This window comes from Balearica regulorum, chromosome 27 (assembly GCF_011004875.1).
Source record: "Balearica regulorum gibbericeps isolate bBalReg1 chromosome 27, bBalReg1.pri, whole genome shotgun sequence".
Taxonomy (NCBI): domain Eukaryota; kingdom Metazoa; phylum Chordata; class Aves; order Gruiformes; family Gruidae; genus Balearica; species Balearica regulorum.
In genome coordinates, this window is record NC_046210.1 from 3,525,396 (window position 1) to 3,548,756 (window position 23,361).

Here is a 23,361-nt window from a genome sequence, read left to right on the forward strand (position 1 = left end):
CCAGCAGTGTTCCCTCTGGAATGTTTCCTTGGAAAATTGCCCTTGCTATAGTGTTGTCTTAATAATCCAGAAGTTTAAAACAGGGAAAATTAGATCATGTGCTTTAGAATTAGTGTTACAGAAAGGATGTGAAATATGCCAGTGGTAAGTCCTGGCTGACTTCTTTAGCTTTCTTCTTTTTAAGTGGCCATTTGGTTTTTACTTTTTATCAGCACAAATAATGTTTGAAATGGCTTTGCCACGTGATCTTGCAAGATTTGACTTTTGGCAGAATGTGTGTCCAGCTTTCGTATCTATCAGGTTGGAGCCTTGTTCACAAAAATAGGAAACATTAAACAGCCTGTTGTAAAGAGTGAGTCCTCGATGAGGAGGAGCTGGCAAAGGGAGGGGAAGAGTGACATTGAACAGGCTTAGCAAAGTTGCACAAAGTGAATTATTTAACTTTTCATTAAATTTGAAGTCTAGTGAATTCAAACCAAACTGATTTGAAGCTCTTCTGATGGGAACTAGTGAACTGGTTCACCTGAGAACAAATAAATTCATTTTTTTTTAAGGAAAGTTCCTAAGGGCCAGTTTCGTTCTCTGCCTCTCTGAGCCTTTCCAGAGGCTTGGGGTTTTTTTTGTTTGTTCAGTCTTGGATCTGACTTGCTTTATGCCTGACTGTCCTTGGGAATGTTGGAATAAATCGGTTTCCTGCATCTTGGGTATGAAGCTTTCTGCAGTACTATATATTGCAGAAATTAGCATGCAAAATGCTTGTCATTTCCCTGCCTGTAATTTATGGAATTGGGTGCAGTCAGGGTTTTTAGTTGGTTGAATGCCATCATTTGTGTCCCTGAATTAGATTACAGTTCAGTGGTCTGTGTGCTGTTCTGTAAGAAATAAATTTTAACCTGTATTTAGTAATCAGGTGGAAGTTGTAAGTGCTTCTTAATGTAGACTAACGTACTCCTATGGCTCAGAGGGCTACTTGTCTTTCTCAAGCCTGGCGTTTAAGGTAACTTCATGCAGTTTGACTCTATTTGCAGTTTTACTCGCACCTTCAGTGGCGGTTCCGTTGTCTTCCACTCTTTAAAAGCTTTTCCCTTCTTTCTTGAACACTTTCTTCAAGTATTTGGTTTACTTTAGTGTCTATAAAACCTAGCATAAATGCTATGTATTTAGACTTATCAATTAATGCTTTAAACTCAAATTTCCAGAGAGCAATTAGCTTAAAATCCAGCATTGCTGCTTGATCTTCTGAAGTGTGCGGTAAATTTCTGTTTGTGTTTTGTTTTGTTTTATTCTTTACAGTCATCCTACTCCCAGTTATTGGCAGCTACATGCCTTACAAAACTCGTGTCGCGCACAAACAACCCTTTACCATTGGAACAACGAATAGATATTCGTAAGTATAAGACAATTTTTTTTCTAATCAAACTAACGTGAATGTTTGTCATACGGACTTTCATCCATGGGTGGGAGGTTTTCTGCAAGTTACTGTGCCTTACACTTTGGACATCCTAAGGTATAGGATGCCCAAAAGGCAACGAAACATTTCTCTTAAGTGGCATCTTCACCTATATCATTAGCTAACAGAGTTCAAGGCAAAACATACAGACTTTTTCCAGATGGAAGGGAATGACAACTCTGTGGACTTGTGAATAAAGCAGTTGGATTTGATCAGTTTCTTTTGGAGTGTAAAATATGCATGGTGCTTGCCTCTTCTGAGGACATGCTTTCAAAACTGAAAATCCTTTATGAGCCTCTGAAATATCATTTAGAATATTTCCTAAAGCAGCAGACAGTCCGTCACAGTGCTCTTTCCTGGACAGTGGTCGATACTTCCTTTCCTCCAAGGAAGGAGTCTGAATGCCGTTCAGTCTGCTTTCTTTTTTACAAATGATGTGGTGGATGATCATCCCCGAGGCAGGGTCTTGAAATATTTTCAGTTTTTCTTGCTATTTACATGTGCTCACAGAGGATTGGACTTAATCTGATAATAGAAAACAAGTTAAGCTTGTGGGGAGGAACTCTCACCTGTCTCTAACCACTTTCCAGGTCTGTTCCACAGCTTTAGTGCATTAAAGGCACAAGTAAAAGGTCAACATTTGTATTAACCCACTACTATGCTGATTTTTTTGTTTTATAAACAGCTTTCAAAAGGATGCTTTTTCCTATCAGTGTTACCATCTTGGCTCCATCTGCAGAGTTTTTTGTCTCTTCTCTGTGTTTCAGGGAACTATGTGCTCAACTACCTTGCCACTAGGCCAAAGTTGGCAACGTTTGTCACACAAGCACTAATCCAGTTATATGCCAGAATCACAAAGTTGGGCTGGTTTGACTGTCAGAAGGATGAATATGTCTTCAGGAACGTGATCACAGATGTCACAAGGTTTTTACAGGTCAGATTTTTTTTTTTTTAGATGAATACACACCTTGTGGGATTTGAAAGTCCGTGCATTTTCAGTTATTGTTTTGCACCTTAGTAGCCTCTGTCCTGTCTTTCATCTGTGCGTTTGTTGATTGAATGGTAGCTACCAAGGCTAAGCCACTGACAGCTGGCCGCACAGGTCAGTTTAAAGTGTGTTGGGGCAGGGATTTATTAGTATTCAATGGTAAGACCTATCTTTCAGAGTTTCAGTTGCTATTCTTTCAAGCTCTCGAGCTTAAATACACACTTAATGTCTACGAGGGAAGTGTGTGCCATGCTTGAGTTGCTTTCATTCACCGCAAGGGTGATATATCCATGAAAGTAAATGTTTGATATTTAGCCGAGTTGTTATAACAAAATGTAGCTTAAAACTAGCACATTCCACAAATGTTATTGTTAATTTTCTTTAGAAGTCCTGACTGTTGTTTCATAAATGTACCTGCTGTCACCACAGTAGAGGGTTTCATTCCCACCTCAAAAGACCGTATAGGTAGAGGGTTGTATTTTTATCAACACCTGCCTCCAAACTGAAACTTCCTCCCAGAGAGATCGGTAAATCCTGTAACACTATGAATACTGATTTATTTCCTCTGAAATACATCCCAAAAATCAAAAGTTGCAGGAAGACAGTAAAAGAGATCAAAATGACCGGTAACTCTTCCCAGCATGGGAAAGGAGATGTAATAGGTACAAGGCTTTAATTCTGGTGTGGTAGAGTGTGGGCTCTCAGAAAATAGGCATTTACAGATGTCTGCGGTGAAGTAGGATCTAGAAGGTATTAAGAAATTTAAAGCTCATGTTCCTTTCTGGGCTGGTAGTAGTGTGCAGGTGCTGTCAGCTGAAATTACCAGAGCTAGAGTCCTCATTCTCCCATCTTGTCACATGAGGAATGTGTGCTTTTTAATCAGGAACCTAATTAAATGGTGTGAATATCTACTTGCTGTGTTCAGTTTGAGATTGTCTGTTCCCGTTTGCTCAAGTTACTGGTTCTGGCTGCTAAAGTGTATGGGAGGCTGGACCTTATTTTAAAGACATGAGTGCAGCAAGGTTTTCCAGTGTCTAGACATTATCATGTAAATATTGAGACTGTTGTCAAGAGGTGGCTCCAATAAAGAAGAAGACAAGGTTCCAAGCCTAAATACAATTTAATTTCTCTATTGTGGACGAGTTCAGTCTTTGAAGCTGGAGATCAGGGCAATTTGTGCAGAAGGTGCAGAGCAAGGTGGAGCTAGGAAAGGAAACATCATTTATTAGTTACAGAACAGAAACTGGGGCAAAGGAACAATACAGGTTGTTTCTCTTAAACCATTTGATAAATGGATTACCGTTTCTAGTGAAGAGGTATCTGTAACAGACTTAATTCACAGTCGGCCCCTTGTTGGCAGCGACAAGCGCAGGCTGTGAAGAATGGACTCCCTTCACTGGGAGATAGGCTGTCCTTCTTGGCAGGAGGGCCATGGGGCAGGCGCGTGGAGAAACTTGGTCAGCTGCTGCTCATGTTGTTCAAGGTCTGTAGTTTTAAAAGGAGGGGGAAAAAAAAAAGTTTATTTACCAGAGTTTTCATCTGGCAACTTCAATAACTCATCCTAATGTTGCAGAAGTTTCCGCATGTTTTACCACAGCCTCTGTTAAAATTAAACAAACTGATTTAAATCCAAATAAATCTTTTCAGAGTGAGAACATAACACAAAAATTTTGATTAAACTGTTAAATAAAAGGAGCCTATTTTTATTAGCCCGTGTTACCGATCTCTTTAAAACCCTTTCATTGTTAACAACATCGAGTATTTTAAAATGACATTTTAAATTCTCTGCTCGGTATTGCTCACAGGCTTTTTTTCCAGTCACAATACTACAAAGATAAAGCATTTCTAGGCAAAGATGTCTAGAAACCTTCCAGGCAGAAAGGTCTTTGAGTATGATGGTAAAGTTTAATGAAAACATCCTGGCCCTGCTAACTGCTTTCCCTGTCCCTTTCCTCCCTCAGGATAGTGTAGAACACTGCATCATAGGAGTGACAATCCTGTCCCAACTAACTAATGAAATTAATCAAGTAAGTGCTACAGCCTTCCTCAGTGAAGTAAGTGTCCAATTTTCTCATTCATATTGTTGTGTCCTGCTGTGTCTGTGCATTGTTTGGGGTTTTTTTTGGTGTGGGGGGAGTGTGTTGTGGTGGGTGTTTTCTTTTTGTTTTTGTTTTTTACGCAATCATGTACTTTTGTGATAAGATGCTGAAACCCCCCGTCCTGAAGAATTGTTTTGTTTCACTGGCATCTTCCATCTTCCCTCATATTTTAATGTAATCTTCTGAAATGATAAAAGGAAAGAGCAATGCAAAGCAACTAGCCAAGCGTACCTAGCGAGGACACAGCCCCAGGCGTGAGGATGTCCCCAGCACCTTCTGTTGTCGATCCCTGTGCGTTGTTTCAGCTTACAGCATTCTCGTGCCAAGAAGTGAATGGAACGTGTCCTCCTCCATATTGACCACGGAGATGAAACAAAGAGGATTTGTCAAATTGTGCAGATTTTTAAAGCATCCTTTTCATTCAGTACTAAATTTCATAGCGTTCCCAGCAGGTAGTTCTCAAATTCTGCTGGTTTGTCAGGGCTGAGTGCCGAGTCCCTGGCACAGCACCCGGTTGTGCTGGCTGCAGCAAGTCTTTCCAGGTTAGTTAGTTCGGTGGTTTGTAGAGCCCTCATAAGCTGTGCTGCCTCTCGGTATTTATGTTGAAAGCTGAACAAGTGGCTTTGCTTGGTGCTATCTAAGCTTCCTAATCAATCAGGCAGACTTTGCTGTAGCACCCTTGATGGCTACCACAGTCCTAAGACAGCACAAGGGTTGCTATGTGTGTAAACGCCTCTAATTTTGCTCAGAGGACTGGGTGTAATTAAGTTTTTTGGATTTTAATATCTTGCTAAGGAAACTAACCTTTTCTTTTGCTGGTATATTGACTAATCCAGGCATTGGAATGGAGAGATCCTTGCATGGAATTTGAAGGATGATTACAAATTGTTTTCGGAAGTGGAAATGGAGGTTTTGTCCTGGCCAGGGCAAAGCACTGATTTTTTTTCTGCTGGACTTGAAGTTCAGCACTTTTGAACTCTTTGAGCCTTGTGCTATAATCTGAATGGCTTCTGCATCCATTTCAGATCCAAAATTCACTTTCATTCTTCAAGCCTGGCCTGATCAGTAATCCTAACGCATAGCTCTCTTCCTAACTCGTAGCATGTCTTGTTACTGTTACCATTTCCTTGCCCAGGCTTTTGTACATCCCTAATTCCATCTCTGCAGAGGGCCGGTCCTTCACTTCCTTGCATCAAGGATGAAAGCAAGTCTGTTTACCTCTAAATTAGTTATGTGTCCATCAGAGTCCTTGTAGAGGGCTGCAGCTTCTGCTAGCAGGAGAATGCTCAGCACAGAGTCTCTACAGGTTCATACTAAAATAAGCAATTAAGTTAAAGACTGATCAGAAATCTTTTCCTAATATTTTGGATACTGAATCTGCCACAGTTTACTACTCATTCTTAAGTGTGCTTTGTGCCAGCAATTGCACAGGGCTGGATTCTGTGACTCATCTTCGAAAGTCTAAAACTGCCATTACTTGCAAAATAATAAATCTGCCAACATGCCCACTCCTTAGAGTGGGGTCATGTACATGTACATAGAAAAAAACCCCAAAACCCCCTTGTGGGGCTTCGCTTCAGGGGTTTTTTTTTTTTGATAACGATTTAAACTTCCAATGACATTGCATGAGAGCCGAATTTTCTAGAGCTCTGTTTACTAAAGCTTTTATTCCAAAAGCTCACAGTACAAATAAAATAGAGTGTTAGTAACTGTTCTGAAGTATCATTTTCATCCTGTAAGTACTGCACAGACTTGCCTGGAGGTACTGAGTGTCCGCTGTATTGTAGAAGTTCACCGACTTAAGCCACGTGAAGAAAAAGGAAAAGCTCATTTGCCACAAGCCCAGAAATAAGTGAGATTTGTAATAACCATGGAGAGAGTAAATAAAGCTCATTTTCTTAAAGACTCTGAAATGGAATAGCACGAGCTGAGGAACGGTAATTCAGTCGTTAGAGCAGCTGACCAATTTAGGTCCAGTTCTGATCTGCCACCCACTGCTGGGTGATGCAGGGCTTCTCTTTCTCCCCTATAATGTCAGAGACTCAAGTGCTTGCATCCTCCGTGGGGTTGTTGTGCAGGTTAGTATGTTAAAGTGAAGTGGTTAGAGCAGTACTGGTTCCTGCAATACTGGCTGAGATGTGTACGTATTTAAGGTTAACAGAGGTAGGTTAACAAAAGCATAAAGAAAATGGGGATTTGTGTTGCGTGCCTCTGCACTGGGCTGCCAGAAGGCTCTGTCCCAGATGCAATGCGATAACCGACTGCCCATCAGATAACTCATCCCGGGCAAGTGGAATTTTGCCAGCCTGTGTTCACATAAATGACAAAGATGTGAAGTATCACTTCACTTTTTTCCTTTTCTTAGAAAGCAGTCGACGTAAGTTGTGACACATAAGTAGTGACATAAGTTGTGCTGGCCCATGCTAGAACGCATTGAGTGAATCAGTGGGAGACTTTGTTACCCAGTGTGAAGCAATATGTGTGTATATGCCTCTTAGCTCATATGTCAGCTTTTTATTCTGATACGGTGAGAGGTCCAGAACTGGAGTTTATAATAGATACAGCAAAGTCCAAACTGGCTGTCACTGGTTAACTCTCCTTCTAGTTTTCTTCTCATCTGTGCAGGTTCAGGAGGGGAATTATAATTGCTAGTAGTTGACCATGTGTCTGCCCAACGGCTTCAGGTAGGATTTAACTCTCAGGAGTTCGGAGCACTTTAGAAAGCAGCGTTCAAGTTTCTAAAATGACTTAAGTGCTGTCGAAAATAACTGCTGTTGATCCTACTTTGGAAGAGATTTAAATGAGAGTTTGAGAGTAAAGCCAACCCTGCTTTCTGGCAGGGGTACACTGAAACTGCATTGTAAGTATTGCTGTAGGCGGGAAGTCCTGTGTCATCAGCCAGCAATATATGATTTTTATCTGCAGAAGAACCACTGTTCTGCAGCGGCAGCACGTACCACAGTGGCAGTGCATCCCCCTGGTTTAGCCTGGGGAGGGAAGCCTTGATGTCCTGGTGCTTGACGGGGTTCCTACGGGTTCTGCTGGTCTCCTTCCACCTCTGCCCATCAGTTCTAAGTGCTGATTTTCTCTCTGCTCAGGCGGATACCACTCATCCACTGACCAAGCACAGGAAAATAGCCTCTTCCTTCCGAGATTCATCCTTATTTGATATTTTCACACTGTCATGCAATTTACTGAAGCAGGTAAGGAAACCATCATTTGCCATCTTTCTTGGGCACTGTATGTCGGTGTGACAGACTTTGGGCTGAAGTCCTCTCTGATGTAACTCTCCTGGAAGGAGTGCTTTTGTTCTAAAAGCTGTGTTCTGGACTTATTTTTCAGGAAAGCTTTGACTTAGGTTTCTATTAAGGGGGAAAAAAAAATTACACAAATACAGAAATGCAACTCTTCTCAATTTTGATTGAACATACATGCCTGTACCATGAGGGTTGGGTTAAACTTTCCTGTCTTAAAGCATCAGGAAAGAGATGTTTGGGGCTTTTTTTACATTTTGAATATTTTTGATTTACAGTACTGGCAGAGAGGTTTCCTGTAAAATAAGTCCTTGTCTCTTTTTTTTTAACCCCAGTTTAAAACCCACACGGTGAGAGAAAAAATGCTAGTGAAGGTATGTTTAGTAGACTGAGACTAAAGGTTGTCCTTGATATTTTAACACATGATAAATACTAGACCATCTTGTGTTCCCCAGGTCTTTATTTTGTGTGGATTAGCACATGTGAGTTAACTTGCTTTAAAAATATTTACGTTGGGACAAGGCAGCAATGCTCTGCTAGTAGGGTTGTTTTTTATCTCCAAAAAAGCAGTTTTTCTTTCAGCTGACGTAGCACGTGTATATTTTGTAAGCAAGTAGATTATCTGAAGAAAATTCTTGATTCTGCATCAGGTTTCTTTTCTGAAAAGCTAATCTGGAGTTCGAATGGTGCCTGCAAGAACAGCCCTTTATGGGAAAATCTGCCCCAATAAACTGAGCAGCAGTAGCACAGATTTGATGACTTTAACTTTTATCCTTCCAGCTGAGGGAAGTGTCAAAGTTGACAAATAGCACAAAGAGTGAAAAGAAAATTTTATTTTAAAGATATTTCAAAATGAGCAGCTCTGGTTCTGTCAGTAATAAAGGTGGGTATGTGGGTGTAATTTAATCTTTTTTTCTCCTCCTGGTTTCTAAAGGAAGCAAGGCTTGTAAAATTATGCTAGTCATCCCTTCCCATGCACCCATCCTCCTGATCCGTAACAGCTCTGGTAACTTTTGAATTCCGTGGCTCATTTCAGGTGCATTTGATGGTCAGTTAGAGGTCTTGGATGTAAAAGGATTGCTCTAGTTTTGTGAAAAGAAGCTCCCGGGGAGGTGCAGGCAGGACAGGGTCTGTATAACTGCCCAAATTGTTGGAGAAACTTCAGCAAGTGGTGGTACTCCACCAGGAGACATAACCCAGACCTTGCTCACCTGGTGTCCCCAGGACTGTGCTCGTACTGTTGTCCTGTACGTGCAGCTCAGGCTGAGCCATTGCCCACACTACTGTTGCTGCGTGACCACGAAGACTTAACGACCAGAAAGATGTAGTAGCCTCTAGTTTTCCACCCTCACTCTTAATCATCTTCCTTTTGTTTCTTGGGGTGCTGTGCTTTAAGAAAGGTTGAAACGTTTTCTGTTGTCTCATGCAACATCCTTGTTTTCCTGTGATTAAGCACCTACTACCCAAGTTATGTCTCTCTTAATTTTTTTTGGTCTAATAGTAGCTTTCTCAAGCTTCTGTATATAAAGCAGAAGTTTCCAAGGTGATCCTTTCGAGTGGGGAGGATTGGGCTGTGAGAAACTATCCATGTCCGTACAACAGGGTGCATTTAGGCCATTTAGGCAGCCCCAGAAGAGTAAGTCGTTGTGATAGATACAGTGGAGAGAGTGAGGAAGACGTTCCAGCGAGCACTGGCACTGGTCTTGGCACTTCGGCACAGTGCAATGTGTTACTTGCACCAGATTTAAGCTGGAAGAAGTTAATTTTGTTTTTAGAGCAGAGCAGTGATACAAAGGATAGATGGACTGGCCTGTCCCTGGAGTACAGATCTGCGTGCTACATTTAAACTGCAGTGAGCTGACCTAGCATTTCGTGTCCGTCGAGTTCTTTGTGTTACTTGAGAGTATCCATGTTTTCCCTGCCTGAAGCAGAGCATTGTAACCGGAGCAGGGCTTATATGGATCATCTGTACAAGAAAAATGGACGCGCTCATTTCCATGTGAGGGTTAGGTGGAGCAACAAGATTCCCTGCTGCTAAGTGCTTGTCAGGCAGAAAATGTATTTGTGTGTTTAACCTTAATAAGAACTTCCTTATCTCCTGAATCTTACAGTGTAATTGCAAGCTGGCAATCCTGGCTGCTTTTCTCCTGTGCCGTACAAGCCGAGTGAAAAAGAAAGCACTGTCTATTTACCCATCTTGTGTAAATACTAAGCATGTAAATACACATGCTGTCTGTAAAAGTATGTGATAGCTGGGGTTGGTGCTTGTGGCACATGATCCTTATGATTGCCACATCCTGTTTAAAGTTGAATTACTGCCTGAAACTCAGCTGCCACCTTGATTTTTTTTCTTCTTTTTTTTTTTTTTAATCTGATGTATTTTATAGGCTTCTGGGAAGAACCTGAATCTAAATGATGAAAGCCAGCACGGTCTGCTCATGCAGCTTCTTAAGCTCACGCATAATTGTCTGAACTTTGATTTCATTGGCACATCAACAGACGAGTCCTCAGATGATCTTTGCACTGTGCAGATCCCAACCAGTTGGAGATCAGGTAATCTTCCTGGAGGAAGAGGGCTAATTACAGCATACCAGCTGAAAGCATGGGTGACTTGCTAAAGCCCTCTCCGTACTTAACAAATAAACTTTTGCATGCAATGCCAGATATAAAACTCAGCCTTTCCTTAGTGTGATTACAAAGGCAGTTCAGTTTGGGTTGGCTATCTTGAGCTGTAAAAACACTCCTCTACCCTTCTGGTCTTACACCTGCCAATTCAAGAAACAGTAAACTGTTTGGGTTTTTTAAATGTAAATAACAAATAACTTGGCACCTGTTCTCAACCTCCTTGCTGTTCTTGCCTGTCGTTTTGCAGGCAGTTTCACAGGTTGCGTCCTTCAAATATTTTCTTGTAATTTTGTCTTAGTACCAAGTACCAGTGGGTTTACTTTATTTCTAGGAAATATGTAAAAATCCTTTGGAAATTTTCTTATAGTGTGGCAATTCATGTGACAAATACACATGCCATTGTTGATAAGCATTAGACCTATGGAAAGCAGTAAATGGAGGTGTTCTCAGTAAACTGCTCCGTTCTGTTTCAGCATTCTTGGATTCTTCAACCCTTCAGTTGTTCTTTGATCTTTATCATTCCATCCCTCCTTCATTTTCTCCTCTGGTAAGTTCAGTGTTTATTTTCCTTACAGATTCCATTACCAGAAAGTGTTTGTAGGATTCATCTGGGAGACTTAATGTTGGTTAAAATGACATAGGCTGACTTCAAACAGCTGCCTTTGCTTTGACGGCACTGCCTCGTGCTACAGCGACAATGGGGAGGCTGGTCCCGTGCTCCTGCTTATAGTTTTGATGCATCTGCAAGTTTTAGATTTCACCTAAGAGCAGCTTGTTTGCTGGAAATCCAACCTACTTCTTTGTCCTTGCGTAGCTTGGAGTCTGCCTGCTCGCTAGCCCTTTTTGAGGGATGTAGCTTATGTGATTTCTACTGTACTGCTAAGTTGATCGTAAAACCGTACTGCAAGTAGGTAGCAAGTCTGGGAGTACGACTGAGGAATGTAATTTCCTCCTTCCACACTTTAAAACTAGGCCACGTCCCAGTTGGATGAAATAGCCAATAGTACAACTGAACTAAAAGTTGGATTACTACTTATTGAAAAAAAAATGCCTGCCAGGCATTTATCTATCCGATAAATATTTTTCATAATTAATGCTACAATGAAAACATGCCCTTTGGCTGGGGAGGGAAGGGTCCTTCAGAAGTATTTTTTCCACTGAGACTCTCAGCACTGTTCATTATGTTGAAGGCTTACTTGCTAATTCTGAATTTAGAGCCTCAAATATTCATGAGAGATTTTGTGAGACGCTTTTTTTCTGTTACTGAATAGAAATCTGAAGCAATTACGCCTTTAATTGTCCTGCCTCTTTGATCAGTAAATGTAAAAGCCAGCAGGAATGAGAGGCTTAGCAGTCGAGCAGGTAGTCCTTACGCTGGTCAGAGGGAATGGGGCTTTGCTAGTCGTAACTCACTGCCGCTGCTCTTCACAATCCTGTTCACCAGCCTGTTACTACCGCAGCCGCACCCTGGGAATTCACTCTCGATTTAAATTTCAGAGGTTTGGGTTGAGAACTGTGATCCTTCTCCAAGTCTCTGTTAAGTTTACCAGCTTTCCCTGCCAGTCCTGGGGTATTTTCAGTCTTATGTGATCTGTGGTCTCCATCGGAAGAAATCCCAGCATTTTGGGGAGCAGAATTTGGAACACACCTTTGACTGTCAGGATGGAGATGTTCCTTTGGGTGAAGTGGTTTTTATCTCTGCTGTGATTTGGTTCTATGCTTTTACATGGACTACACAGAATTGCAAAGATGAAGGAGCTGTTGTGTAGCATGCAAAGGAGGATCAGACTTAAATGATTTGTGCCATGAAAAGGAAACGTGCGGTTCATTTTATTGTTCTAATCCCTCCCTTTCTATTTATTCTCTCTGCCCCATTTAGGTTTTATCCTGCTTAGTGCAGATAGCCTCTGTACGCAGATCCCTCTTCAACAATGCAGAAAGAGCGAAGTTTTTATCTCATCTCGTTGATGGAGTTAAACGAATACTGGAAAACCCACAGGTGAGTATTTCAGGTGCAGTCAGTGGACTTGTTTCTCTGCTTCCTCTGCATCAAGTTTCTTCACCAAAAATACTTTCTAATGTACGTGTCCCACTTGTGGCACTGGGGAGAAGGGTGCAACATCTTGTTGCTCCCTTCCTTTTCCTACCATTCCACCATAAATCTGTGCCTCTTGTAACTGCCACATCTTGTGAAGTAGTGCTGCTTCTCAGTTCCTGTCCTCTTTTTCTCCTCTCAGAGCTTGTCAGACCCAAATAACTACCATGAGTTCTGCCGATTGCTGGCCCGATTGAAAAGTAATTACCAGCTGGGAGAGCTGGTGAAGGTGGAGAACTACCCCGAGGTCATCCGACTCATTGCCAACTTCACCGTGACCAGCCTGCAGGTAAAAAATAGTTTTACTTGCCCTCGATGGGTTTTTATGCTCCTTGTCTTCTCTTGAAACAAAATTATAACCCTCTTGTCTGTTCTTTGCTCCTTAATTTGCCGTACGTTATTTTTACCCAAAAAAAACCCCCAAGCCTGCAGACTGTGACAGAATCCTGCAGTGTAGCATTGATTATTCTGTGAATTCCTGCTGAATGGAATAGGAGCAGGATGTGGGGGAAGACAGGGTTGCTATGCCTCCAGAGTCTTTCCATGTCCTAGCAGGGGAAAAAAAAAAAAAACAAATGTGTTAAATAAGGCTTATTTTTAGAATTATGTATCACTTCACTATTAAAATGCAGTTGCAGGGATTGCTAGTAATATGAATATCATGTCATATTCCCACTGAGTTTTCCACTGGTATACAGCTTGTAACTACACCCTTGCACAGAATATGGTTTAAAAAAAATTGTATAGCTTACATAATGCCTTTATTTGTTAAATTTTAATATTTATCTGGAAGGCAGCTTTAAACTGTACCTTCTGTTTGTGGAGATGTCTGCAGCATGCTACAGTATGAGCTCGGCACAGTAGTTTGGGGCCAAAGGCTTTGGCTCAGCTACACAGCCTGGGAACTCGGCGTTATCTTTCAGTCTTTACTGAATGCTGGTAATTCCCACTGAATTCAGGTGTGAACTGAAATTCCTTGTTAAAATTGGCGACCAGATCATTAAAGGTTTTAGATGTTACCATGTCTAGTGCTACGTGAGTCAAAATAATATGGGTAAAATAATCAAGGCCATAACTCACTGGTTTCTTTTCCTTTTCTTTCTCTTGGCTCCTGATAGCACTGGGAGTTCGCGCCGAACAGCGTTCACTATCTCCTAAGCTTGTGGCAGCGCCTGGCTGCGTCCGTGCCCTATGTTAAAGCCACAGAGCCTCACATGCTCGAAACGTACACACCAGAAGTCACAAAAGCTTACATCACGTCCAGGCTGGAATCTGTGCACATCATATTGAGGTAAGGGAAGCAGAGAGATGGCAGCACCTCTGCTTGTCAGCACCAGCCTAACGCAAAAGCTCTAGTGTGTCTCTCTTCTGAGGTTTCTTTTAAAAATGGGCATAACCGCAGGAAGCTTGCAAGTCGCCAAAGGATTTCTAAGGGAGGCTTACCTAAATTGTATATTCTGTCTCATAAAAAAGATTTGTTTGGGTGGGTTTTTTTAAGCTGGATTTTTTTAGACCTTGCTCAATGTCAAATGGCTGAGACAGATCTGAGTGGTCTCCGACATGTTATGGGTATCTGCAGCATACTGTTTACACTCTGAATTGCCGTCGTAGCAGAGAGGAATAAGTATGTGAAGTGTGATTCACTTAATTTTTAGATCTCTACTGTAGGATGGCACAAATTATAGCTAAAAAATTTTTTTTACTTCCTTTGAGTGTAGGGGCAGCTTACAGGACTCTGTTGCAGTGCCTGAATTTGTGTGGGATGAATTCTACCTTTTGTGTGTTTGATGAAAATAAATGTTCAAGCATAGAAAAATAATGCCTTGCTTGAGGAAGACTGATCGGCTTATCCCTTTTTAGGTATCTAGCAATGCAAGGGAGGAACAGCAGGTTTGGCTAGTTCTGGAGTTCGCAGTAAACCTATTGTCGATGTTAGTGTGTTTAGAGGACAAGGCAACTGAAACATTGCGAAAGATGCAAAGCTTTGTTATACAAAGACAGCCAGAGACCTTGTTCTTGGCATTGCGCATTCTGTTCAAAGACCTGGATAAACATTAAAGATGTGAGAAGAGCTTACTCATCCCAGGGCCTAATGGCCCTTCCACCTGAACAGCTACTGGTCCTCTGATTTATGGCTGCAGTAATGATCAGATGATTATGTCAGTCTGTGTAGCTCTCCATCATGACAAATAGTAGAGGCAGAGACTTCAGTCATTGGAATTGTGCCTAGGAAAGCATCCTCTACCTGATAGCAATAAGGTTATGTTACGGTTTAAGTTATCTCTGCATTTTGAGTTCTTCTCTAATCTGTTTTCTTGCTGCTTAGGGATGGTTTGGAGGATCCGCTGGATGATACTGGCCTCGTGCAACAGCAGCTAGATCAGCTATCCACCATCGGCCGGTGCGAGTATGAGAAAACCTGCGCTCTGCTTGTGCAGCTCTTCGACCAGTCAGCCCAGTCCTACCAGGAGCTGCTGCAGAGTGCCACCGCCAGCCCCATGGACGTTGCTGTACAAGAAGGTGAGCATGTTTGGAGGACTGTGGCCTGTGAGCTTGCAGTAGGTTGCCCGTTCTCAAAAGTACCATTTCAGAAGCCTGCATTCCTGGTGTAATCCATAAATGGGGAGGCAGGTCTCACAAACGTTCCCTTGGGGAGGTGCCCGTATGGTATAGAATATTTTTGGCTATGGACATGTACTCCCAACACACACAGCAGCGCTGGCTGAAGAGATCACCATCCTACAACTGACTCCATTCCTTTTTTGGGGGGGAAATTTAGCGCATCTCCTTGCCTAGTCTTTCAGAGACAAGTTAGAGGATGTTCCCCCACCCGCAGGTGGTCTGTGCTGCCTGCCTCATCCCTCTTTTGTCTGAGGCAGTATGCAGAGTGCTCATTTGAACCTCCCCGCTGGCTCTGTGGCAGAAATCTCCAGCTGGTTGTTGGTAATGAGTAACTGGGAGCGGGGTTTTCAGCCGTGCCGCTGTCTGAAGGAGGGTGTCTGCCCACAGCATCGGGTGGGATAAGCATGGAGGTTTGGTGCTTGCACGGCTGGTTGGGGTAGGAATTGCTTAACACTGACTATAAAGAAGTGGTTCCTTTGGAAGTTCTGCCTTATGCCCCCTCCCTAATAATGTAGCTGGCCTCCCCTTCTGTGGAGGAGTTGGGCGCATCACACAAGTATGGAAACTGATCCTCTTCCTTCTGAAACAGTATTGTCTGATCTAACACAGTATACTTTTTTAAAATCTTTCTTTTTGTCTGGGCAAAACTCCATATGATGTTGACTTCTCCACCAGCCACAGGTACTTTGAAAGAATAAATGCTGCCTGCTGGCATCTGCACATGTTTAAATACATAGGATACAGTTTTACAAGACAGTGGCTTTCTGCAGTGGAACAGCTTTAAGTAATGAAAATCTTCCAGGCAGACCTGGCATTCTTGTTTCTTTTCTAGTAAAGTCGTGCCCATTCTCCACCAAGTGGAAAATTGAGTAATTTTGGTGTAGATGGGCACTAAAGCAGAAAGGTACTCCTTGTGAATTCTGTCTTTGCCAAAATAAAATGCAAATCTCCTCCGCTTCCTCCGTGTAACATGTGACATGCTTGGTTCTGATGTCCTCTGTTGGTTTCAGGGCGCCTGACGTGGCTCGTCTATATTATCGGGGCAGTGATTGGTGGTAGGGTCTCGTTCGCCAGCACGGATGAGCAGGATGCGATGGATGGCGAGTTGGTTTGTCGGTAGGGATGCTGACTCTTTTCTAGCTGCACCGCTATTGAAGTCAACAAGAGAATTGCTATCATGAAGCTGCCACCATGTTCTTCCCCTCTTTTCACTGAAAAGAACAGCGTGGAATTGGCTGTCCTGAAAGAAGAGATTGGCTAGAGCCAGTCAGCAAACTTCTGTGGCTTGGCTAAATTGGGAAATCTGGGTTATGAGAAAGAGAATGAGAGGGGAAGAGCATGTAAGAGGGGAATTATACCGGGCTTAAATGCATGCATTGGAGTAGAACTAAATGCATGGTGGTTCTTTGCTGGGGTGGGGGGAAAAGTCTTTTTCCTAGTTAATAATCCAAAGTGGGTTTTGTCCTTAAAATACCCTGTGAATATTGTAGTTCTTCTATAACTGTCAAAACTTTTTACTGTCTTCTAACACATGCTGGATTTTTGGGATTGTAAATCCTCTCCAGTGCAAGCTTTATTTGATGGATGTGAGAACATACATGCAGCTTACTGCTCATGAACAACCTTGAGTCACACTGAACACTTTGTGGTCCAGAGCCTAATTGCTCTGCTTGGAAACTAGGGTAGTAAAGGAGCTAAACTGGGAATGTATGGAAGCTGACCTGTTGGTGAGCCAGTAGATAACATCACGCACTGGCTTCCCCTGTAGCTGATGAGTTACTGAAGAGGAAATGGTGAGACCCCCTATATATTTCAGCTACCTTTAATGCTAGCATATATGGTAGATGTTCACAGAAATCCTGTTTACGTTTTATAATCTTTCCCACTCCTGTGTTTTGTGGCACTTGCCGAAAAAAAAATCATTGCTTTTGTCTCCCTGGTCTGCATGTGTGTTGCCCTAAAATTCCTCCACCCCTTCCTTACCAGCCAGGTCTGCTCATCGAGCCTTGCACAGGTCACAGCATTGTTTCTGCAGGGCTTGCAACAAAAGCCAAACTGAAGTGGAGTGATGTTAGTCTGGCTCTGGGGGAGGAGCAGGTAGTGGCTTCTCAGGTGGGTTTGAGAACATGACACTGAGTAAGTGTGCTAAAGCACCCGAAACTCACTTCTGCAGCAAACTGAAACCAAAGCCTTGCAGCCCTGTTAGAAGGGACCTAGAAGCCTTATAATGACCTTGCACAGAAGAGGAATGTGCCCTAGTCAGTGTTTTGTTATCGATTTTGTCAGTTCTTAACCCAAAATGCCCATAGAAAGTAAAAAATACTGTTGCATGCAGCCTGGAAACAGCAGCACATGCCAGAAATCCCTCATTTCTCCCAGAGTCCAGCAGCAAAGTCTGTTTTTCCCTCACTTCTTCCCAGGGTGCTGCAGTTGATGAACCTGACGGACTCTCGTCTAGCGCAGGCTGGGAATGAGAAGCTGGAGCTTGCCATGCTGAGCTTCTTTGAGCAGTTCCGCAAGATCTATATTGGAGATCAGGTGCAGAAGTCTTCCAAGGTAATCAGTCCCCTTGGCTATATGGTCATGCCAAGTCTAGTAAAAGCTTCCCTTTTTAAATAAAAGTGGCATTACTTATTTTCTTTTCTTGATAGCTGACAAGACACTTAAGACATTTGACTGGTGTTTTCTAGATATGTGCCCAGTATTAACATTGCAAACCCTGAGCCGTTTTTGAAATACCACGTTCTGTGTGCGTCAGGAAGGAGCCAGTGACTGACAGTAGCCTAGAACTCGAGACCTGTGTTCAGGTTTTTTTATTCACCAGGTTTCTGCTGTGATTTCAAATGAGTCCCTTAAGCCTAAATACCTGTGAAAGTGTGTGGGTCGCACCACCTCATACACCCATGAGTAACCTGAGCTTCGTTAGCATCTGTGCCTTGCTTCCTCGGCTCTAAAGTGAAGATAAACATCCGTTCTCTTCATCACAAGGCAGTTGTAGATGTACTGGACTTTCAATGCCTTGGTGCATCTTTAGACATGCAAAATACCTTTTTTTTAATTAAAAAAAACATGTAAAGAATGGGAACATCATTACTGCAGAATTAGGTTCTCTTCCTTTCCAGTAACCTATGACTTTCCTTCCCCACCTCAGAGACGTCGGAGCAGTGATGTGACACAGGGCTTAGAGCTCCAGACAAATTCACTAAGATACCGCGTGTATGTGCAGGTAGAGGAGCACAGTTGTTACGTCCCCTTTCCCTAGGAAAAGCAAGGGCGCAGCTTCTGTGTGCAGTATTTGAACCCGCTATGACTAGCGATAGGAAAGCGGTAGCAGTGATTAGGGCAAGTATTGGTCTGGATCAGATCACAAGCATCTCTGTGCATTGTTTGACTGATCTGGGAAAGCCCAGAGCATGCACCCTCCTAAGCATGTGTGCCACAAAGGGAGAGCAAGTGAAAACAAAATAATTCTTGATCATCACTTGTTTTGTTGACAGCTTTTAAATTGGTGTTATTTTTTCCCCTCCAGCTGTACCGCCGTCTCTCAGAGGTCCTGGGGTTGAATGATGAGACCATGGTCCTCAGCGTCTTCATAGGAAAAATGTAAGTGTTCTTGATTGCAGGCATCAGAGATTCCAGGGTTTATTTGAAAGTGTGACCAGGAAAACTGGAATATGAGGGAGTGTTGTTCAGTCTAGTAACATCTGGCTACTTGAGAGAATTACAGCTTTTACAGAGCTTAAGTCACGCACAATATCCAGGATTGATTTATCCACCGTGGATTCTAGCCTGGGCTATGGAGACACAAAAATAAGCTGTACACCGGGATAATGGATTCTCTTTCCAGTGCCTGCTTAGTAGAACCAAAGTCAGAGAGGGGACAGCCTCGAGCACTCACGCCCTATCACTTGACTATTGGTAATCACCAGCCACGAAAGCTCTATGGGGAGGGAACTGCTCCTTCAAAGGTTTTCTTTGCAAATCCTGCTGTTCAGTACCAGAGTAGCGCAAGTCTTTTTCTTAAAATCCTCCCACTCTGATAAGCACCCTATTCAGCCTGTTCCTCGGCAGCTGTCCTCTGGACCGAACCTGTTGACTGGCTTTTTGTCGTGTCTTTGGCAGCCTCCGTTAGCATTTTGAGCCAATTCAGTAGCTCCAATGCTGACGCCCAGTGCCGTGCGCCTGGTGCCGTGCAGCCGCTAGCTCCCCCTCAACTTCTTTAGCATCAGCCCCGTCTTTATTTGCATGGGGCCTTGCCTACTCTCGCGCGCCCTGGCTGCGCGTCATCCCCAAGGGGTGAAATGGCTCTCCTGGAAGAAGCAAGGGCTACTAGAATTCTGCAGCTGACAGTGGATGGTGCAGGTGCAGAATTGCATACGTCTGCATGTAGTCACTGCCGCAGAATTCTCTTACCCTTGCTGCAGAAACCAGCCCTGGAGTGCCACAGAATTCCAAGGGCCTGGGTATGGGCCAGTGTAGCTTGGGACCCAAGTAGTGAAGATTATCTGAAGGATAATTTTCTAGTCAACCAAATGTAAGTACAGTAATTTTATACCAATATTTTGTGGCTTGTGATGTCTGTGGTTTCGGTGGAGGGTGGAGCTGATGATGTTGGGTGACTTTTGAACTGGAAGAATCCACCACACAGCAAAGGGGAAGCCGAGCAAACCCCTCTGATCCATCCTTGTTGTCCTCTTCCGTAGCATCACCAACTTGAAGTACTGGGGTCGATGCGAGCCTATCACCTCCAAGACGCTGCAGCTGCTCAATGACCTCTCCATTGGATATCCTTTTCAGAAGAGCTGTTGGGTGCGCAGGACACTTAAACCTCAGGATGGGGGAAGAGTGATCCAGATGCTCGGCTGGAACAGGAGCACTCTGCGTGTAACAGATTCCTGAACCACTTCATCTTTGGGGTAGTGAGAAGAGTGCGAGCACTTGGTCAACGTCTTATCTAGCTGTTGAATTGCAGTAGATGTCTATAATATTGCAGGATTGGGTTTTTTATTATTTTGGATCATAATTGTTTTGTAGCTTACTGTCCACAGTTAATTTGTTTACAATCACAGTCTGTCTTTTGGTCTTCTACTTGTTCTTTCTGGCAGAGTAAATAAAACCGGTCGCTGCAGGTCTCTCTAGTAGAGAGGTACGCAACTTGGTTGCTCTTGAAATAAATGGAAGAGAGGCTAGAACATATTGACTAATACAGATGTAAGTCCCCTTCCAGTTTTGCCCCGGAAAGTGCTTTGCCAGCACTGCAAGAAGTTTTCTGCTGAGCCTGCTGCTTCCTTAACACCCCCTTTACATACAGTAGTGTTAGAAAGCTGGTGAAACTCAGCGCCGTACAGTTCATGCTGAACAATCACACGGTAAGTCCTTTCACCTTCTGCTTTTTGTCTCCCAGCAAACTCCTCCATCTGCCTTTGTGCGGCTAAGATAATCCCCTAATTTTAACACCCGGACACACTTTTGAAGTTTACCTGTCTCCCAGATGCTTCCATCATACTAGATGAGCCTCTAGAAAACGTGACCTGTGTTCCATCTCTCTTTGTTCAAAGCCACCCTTCAATTTTGAGGGGCTGTAATTAATTATGTGGTTAATGTGGGGGTCTCTTTACTCTCCACTGAAAGACAGCCATCTCCAGAGTGAAATGCAGGAGAGGGCTGGTACTGCTGCACATGCAGGCAGACAGCAGTGAGCACAGTTTATGCAATTTAATGCAAAATATAACAGCATTTCAGTGCCCCAGCTGTCATTCTAAAAGTGCTGATTTGGAAGAAGTGCCGTCACTTGCAGTGGTCAGGATAGCAGCCTTGTTCCTTGGTCACTACTGGAATGGTGCTCCCCGTGCAGATCTGGGATGCTGACTTGAAATCAAAAATGTTAGAACGAGCAACTTAAAGCCAGCAGTAAAGTATCAGATTTCTGACTTGCCTCTGGGAGCTTGTGGTCATTTGATGCTCCAGTGCTGTAGCGATAGGACTCCCAGCACCGTGTCCGGAAGGTTTGCGTTGCCCAGTTGAATGAGGCGCTGTGTTCCTGGAGCTAGGGCATGTTTTGTGGGCAGTCCCACCTTCTGTGTTTGGCCCAGAAGCTGTGTTCAGGCTGCATGGTCTGGGGCTATTGTGTGCATGAAGAACGTGAGCAGAGGAACTGCGCATCCATTTGCAGAGGGCTGTTTTTTCAGCAACCTTAATGCCTGAAGGGCCCCCATGAGTTAAGGGGGACAGCTTCTGCTCTGGAGGCAAAACAAGACTTCCTTGTTCATCTGCTCCTGGGGAATTCCAAGATGAAAGATGATAGCGCTGGTGTCTTTGCCAGTAGATAGAGCTGCTCCGGGGCGTGCAGGCGTGGTGCCTGTTGCCCTCTGGTGGCTTGTTCTCAGAGATGGCTGGCAGACGTGAAGTGCTTAGCAAGATAACCACGTAGCTCTGCTTCCCATCCTTGCACAGGCTGAGAATTAGACATTTGAACAAAGGAATCCTCAGCCCTTGATGCAGGAGCCCATTCAAGGTGGTGGTTCCCCTCTAACCCATCTCTTCTCTTCCATTTGCAGAGTGAGCACTTTTCCTTCCTGGGCATTAACAATCAGTCCAACCTGACTGACATGAGATGTCGGACTACGTTCTACACTGCACTTGGGCGTCTTCTCATGGTGGATTTAGGTACTTGGGTCTTTTCCTGGGAACCAGAGCAAAATGATGACTTTGTGGTTTGGATGCTGGGCTCTGCAGTAGGCTAGGTCCTGCTATTTAGGGAGCCATAAGCTCCTGCAGGAAAGGATGCTGGAATGGAAGAAGCCAAATAGGATAAGAAAAAGGAGCAGAAAGAAGCTCAAGAGTGGGTTTGGTGCCATGTTGCTGGGTACAGGTAGTCCAGGGGTGCACACCGCCAAGCCTGGGGCTAAATTTTTCGTTGATAATATTCCACATGTTTTCCTGAGGTGGCAGGGTTGGTTCTAAGACATTGGCAGTCATAGATCACCTGTCTGGAAACCTCTGGTCTCTCTGCCTCTAGCTCCGTGGGTGAGCAAGGTCTGAATATCTAGCGCAGGCAGTACTGCAGGGCACAGGAATGTGCAATCTATTTCCTCCTGATTTCTCTTTTTTTTTTTTAATTCTTTCAGGGGAAGATGAGGATCAGTATGAGCAATTCATGCTTCCCCTCACAGCTGCCTTTGAGACAGTGGCACAGATGTTCAGCACAAATACTTTCAATGAACAAGAGGCAAAAGTAAGTTGGGCGGGACCTTCCCTGTTATCCGTGCTCTCCTACTCTTTCCCTTAGGGGCTTTGACATTTTTCAGTTCAGAGAACAAGTATCTCCTGCTGAGTGAGAACTATTCTGCCCTCTGAACGAGACAAGTAGATGCTGGAGCGATAGGTGCTTTTCTTTCAGTATAAGAGAAGCAGTGGTGTGCCTTGTATCCCTTGGGTCTAGGTGTAGTTCATAATTGAAGCAGTGAGCCTCATCTGCTAGCTTTCCTTCTGCCAGGAGTGAAATATTCCAGTACTGTCACTGCAGTGGCTCTAATTAAAGAGTTCCAGAAGAGGAGGAACTGTCTAACCTGGGACTGGCATCCAGCACAGAAAGGCTGTATAGCTGCTGGGGTGGGAGGAAGGGAAGCGGCTCTGGGCTGGTGGAGCCAGGGGGGGAGAGATCCATACGTGTGCTGTGTTTTAACATGTGTTTTCTTTTGCAATATAGAGAACTTTAGTTGGTTTGGTGAGAGACTTGAGGGGAATAGCCTTTGCCTTCAATGCCAAGACCAGCTTCATGATGCTGTTTGAGTGGATGTATCCTTCTGTTGCCCTAAAACTTGAGTCATCCTGTCTGTCGGAGGGGAGAACTCTGGCTGACTGCATCCAAATGCCCTGTTTTCCCTGCTAAATCCTGACTGGGGTTTCTCTTCACTTTTATAGTACTCGGTGTCCTGTCCCTAAGCCCTAAAATAGATTTGACTTGCTCTGTCTGCAACCAAGTCAACCTAGAAATCTGCTCAAAGCTGAATTGTTGGGGTTTTTCCGATTGGACCTAAAGGATTTGACCTGTAAAGCACAAAGGCCTTTAATGGGATGCTTGCGTCTCAGCAGCAACAAAAGCTTTCCTCTTGCTCGCTAAAGCCAACAGCAGTTAGTATCTTTGTCCTCTTGGTGAGAGCATAGCTGCCTAAAGAGCATGGTATCTGGGCTCCAGAGTTCTCTTTGGCTGGTGAAGGTCAGCTGTC

General features: G+C 43.6%; 1 protein-coding gene across 2 annotated transcripts in view; it reads left to right on the forward strand.

Moving 5' to 3' along the window:
* The window catches only part of XPO7 (exportin 7), a 47,964-nt gene that overhangs the window by 16,972 nt on the left and 7,631 nt on the right, over window positions 1-23,361 (forward strand). The window contains exons 3-20 of one of the 2 annotated variants that reach the window (XM_075736715.1): window positions 1,294-1,387; window positions 2,218-2,384; window positions 4,400-4,492; window positions 7,636-7,740; window positions 10,179-10,344; window positions 10,890-10,963; window positions 12,296-12,415; window positions 12,654-12,800; window positions 13,630-13,802; window positions 14,838-15,031; window positions 16,144-16,249; window positions 17,554-17,689; window positions 18,663-18,736; window positions 19,837-19,917; window positions 20,439-20,502; window positions 21,691-21,799; window positions 22,261-22,367; window positions 22,842-22,930. In XM_075736715.1, the coding sequence (XP_075592830.1) occupies window positions 1,294-1,387; window positions 2,218-2,384; window positions 4,400-4,492; window positions 7,636-7,740; window positions 10,179-10,344; window positions 10,890-10,963; window positions 12,296-12,415; window positions 12,654-12,800; window positions 13,630-13,802; window positions 14,838-15,031; window positions 16,144-16,249; window positions 17,554-17,689; window positions 18,663-18,736; window positions 19,837-19,917; window positions 20,439-20,502; window positions 21,691-21,799; window positions 22,261-22,367; window positions 22,842-22,930 (2,099 nt within the window). The remainder of the gene's footprint in view (window positions 1-1,293; window positions 1,388-2,217; window positions 2,385-4,399; window positions 4,493-7,635; window positions 7,741-10,178; window positions 10,345-10,889; window positions 10,964-12,295; window positions 12,416-12,653; window positions 12,801-13,629; window positions 13,803-14,837; window positions 15,032-16,143; window positions 16,250-17,553; window positions 17,690-18,662; window positions 18,737-19,836; window positions 19,918-20,438; window positions 20,503-21,690; window positions 21,800-22,260; window positions 22,368-22,841; window positions 22,931-23,361) is intronic. The other variant, XM_075736716.1, reaches the window with a different exon arrangement.